This window comes from Solanum dulcamara, chromosome 6 (assembly GCF_947179165.1).
Source record: "Solanum dulcamara chromosome 6, daSolDulc1.2, whole genome shotgun sequence".
In the NCBI taxonomy this organism is placed as follows: Eukaryota; Viridiplantae; Streptophyta; class Magnoliopsida; order Solanales; family Solanaceae; genus Solanum; species Solanum dulcamara.
The window spans coordinates 8,273,596-8,276,664 of NC_077242.1; the positions used below are offsets into that span (position 1 = coordinate 8,273,596).

At 33.6% G+C, this 3,069-nt stretch overlaps 1 protein-coding gene across 1 annotated transcript; it reads right to left on the reverse strand.

Annotated features, from left to right (window-relative positions):
• Window positions 1-251: 251 nt before the first annotated feature.
• On the reverse strand, window positions 252-2,232 carry LOC129892388 (xyloglucan endotransglucosylase protein 6). Its single transcript, XM_055967958.1, has 4 exons — window positions 2,010-2,232; window positions 1,794-1,894; window positions 1,041-1,234; window positions 252-886 (listed from the first exon to the last, which is right to left on the reverse strand). The coding sequence occupies exons 1-4, from the start codon at window positions 2,164-2,166 to the stop codon at window positions 448-450; spliced, it is 891 nt and encodes a 296-aa protein (XP_055823933.1). The 5' UTR covers window positions 2,167-2,232; the 3' UTR covers window positions 252-447.
• Window positions 2,233-3,069: the final 837 nt, after the last annotated feature.

Sequence of the window (3,069 nt, forward strand, 5' to 3'; positions counted from 1 at the left end):
TTTGGTCATGTTTCCGTACACCCCGGCAATATTATTTAAAAATTGCTAACAAATATCCAATGTAAATTAGTTTGCGTGGATCATAAATTATGAATAAAATTTTAAAATTTTATTTGATTCCCAAAAATAGCTCATAAATTTCACAACTCATAAAACTTCTTATTTTTTAAAAGTAAAATATATATTCAAACACAGTTTCAAAATTTCAATTTTTTAAGATTAATAATAATAAGTAATACTTGGGCCAAGAGTAGAAAGCAAATGAAAATACTCCATTATAATAATTAACATAAAACATTAAACAAAGAGAGAATGAAATTTTTTACACACTACAAGATGAAGTAGCACCAAAAATATGTAACATGGAGTTCATGTCATTTTCTTTTAGTCTAATATTTTATACAATGCAAGACTGAACCCCAATTCCCAAGCAAGATGTGTGGCCGGCTAGTAATGAGTAGTCTTTTTGTGCTGGTGGTGCTGGCACTCAACAGGGGCAACAGGGAACCTAGCAGTATCTGTGCAATAATCATAAACCATATGGTTCGCCCTCACCCAAATCAGCTGGTGGCTCTGGTGCAAGTTCAATTCGGACATAATAGGTTCATCCCACCAATACCTCTTTTGACCGTTACTGCTGCACCGCCGAGTATTCTCAGCAGCTGCAGCAGTTGCTGAACACACGCACCCGTTAATCTCAAATCCCCTGTAGGATGCCACAAAGGGCGCGTGTGACCAATCTGTCTTGACAAGCCCGCCTTGAGTAGCCCAATCATCCGCATTCCATATCGAACTGTACACACCCATTGGTTGATCCCTGGGGAATGGAATCCCTCTGTGCTCCAAATTCGAGTGCACACGAACTGGGGTCTCATCTACCAAGAATCTGTACAAACAATTTAAAAAATTAAGTAATCAAGAAAAGACATTATGAAAAAATGCATTTTGGGCATTTCAAGTAAAAGGAATCAAATTCTTAAAAATCAGCAGGATTGCCATATTTTACTGTAAAAAAATTTTTAAAAATACTTGCAACTTACACAACTTGGCGCTGGTTCCACATAATGGAATAAGAGTGGAAATCCTTAGATGGATCGAACCAAAGTTTCAATCTTTGTTCCCTGTTACCAACTCCATTAACGTAAACATTGGTCTGTACAGTGTATGGTTCACCAGTTGTGTTACCTAGAAACTCAAAATCAAACTCATTGTGGGTTGGTCCATCTGATGACATCTGCATATTATTAACAAGTAAAAACAGAGTTAATGAGACATAGTACTACTTATATCAGCTTCAAGAACGGACAATTTCAGTAGTAAAAAAGTTTAGTAGTCAATAAAGTCAAGCCACTAGAATAATTATAATTGGAAAGAGTCCTGAGTATGATAAAAGGTCGTACTAATTGATTGATTTATTGCAATTTAATTTAACATGTTCACAGGACTTGAAACTATGACCCAATGCATGTACTGAAATCTGATATAATGTCACACTACTAATAGTGTCGGCCAATTGAAATTTCAACATTAATGAATTCAATGAAATGCAAAAGTAATTTCAACAAATGTTAATCCCTGCATCCCTAACTAAATGTTGTTTTAGCGAGAAAAAAAACTTGTCCCAAAATTAATTCATTTCAGAAATTCAGAACAAAATATAGTACTGTGTTCTTTATTTCTCAGGAAACCATCTACTAAATAATACTAATAACTAGTAAAATATACATTCGTTTGGCATGAAATAGATTAAAATGACACTTATTTTGAGAGGGTGAGAGTAATGCTTTACTTACATAGAATGCAGTGACAGTTCCAGCAGAGTCACCCTCAACAAGCTTGATCTGAATAGTAACTTTCCCAAACATATATTTGCTCTTTGATTGAAACCCAGTACCTAAAATTTCACATAAAAGCTAGCAAGTAAGCAAAACATAACAAATAATATATGTCAGAACATAATAATATTCTTGAATGGAAAATAATACAACATGAAAAAATGTCAAAAGTACCAGAAAGATGGTCCAATTTCATCCTGAGAATTTCTCCTTCAGTTGTCAAATGGTCAAAAGCCCAGCTGGGCTGATACAGCTCTTCAAATCTTGAAGAGCTAACCAACCCCACCATCAACAGAGTAAATATCAAGAAAACCCAACCAAATGACACCATTTTTTTTTCAGAAGAATTTTAGAGAAAAAAACAGATTTTATGAAATAATCTTCTGCTTTGATGAAGAGGGGCAAAGGAAGTGGAGTGGATTTTATAGCCAAAAATCGGTCAGGCTTAACCAAGAAGCCATATTGCCACGTCAACAAACACCAATGTCACACGTCATTGTCCACGTTGGACCCTGTACTCGATGTGTCAGAGGGTAAAAAATCAAAAATATTATAGCCGTTTGAAATAATTGGCTTAGCTGGATTTTTAAAAAGGCTGGTCCCATGGTGGGGAACAGCACAGTAGGTGTAGTCACTGTTGATTAAAGGATGAGTAAATGTACTAACCATCGAGAGATGAACACGTGGAATATTACAGCTGGTACTGCAGTGTACAGTTGTCATTAATTGGCCGTGAACAGTTTTTAAAAATGGGAAATTCTTTTTCCTTTCTAAAAGCCAAGTATTCTATTCGCGTGTAGTGAAAAAAAGACACTCACTCCTTTTAATTTGTACAAGAAAGGTTTATAATTAAGAGCTAGTTTGGATGAGCTTATAATCAACTTATAAGTCTTTTTTAGTTTATTATGCTGTTTGACTAATTCTAATTTTAAGTTTTAAAATTTTTAAAATCAGTCAAAAATAAAAAGTTAGAATTTCTAACTTTTTTCTAAGTGCTTAAAGTCATTTTCTTTGACTATGGAAATTATTTTTATATCCCTTATATCTTAACTAAATTTTCAAACTACTCTTTTTATTCTTTTAATCCTAAAATTCACATTATTTTCCTTATTTTTTCGGCATAAGTACTTTTATCCAAACATTCAACTGCTTATTTATAAAAATAACTTTCAGCACTTCCATCTAAACGGACTCTAACTAGCATTTTATGTGACAATTTTCATATGTTTTATAT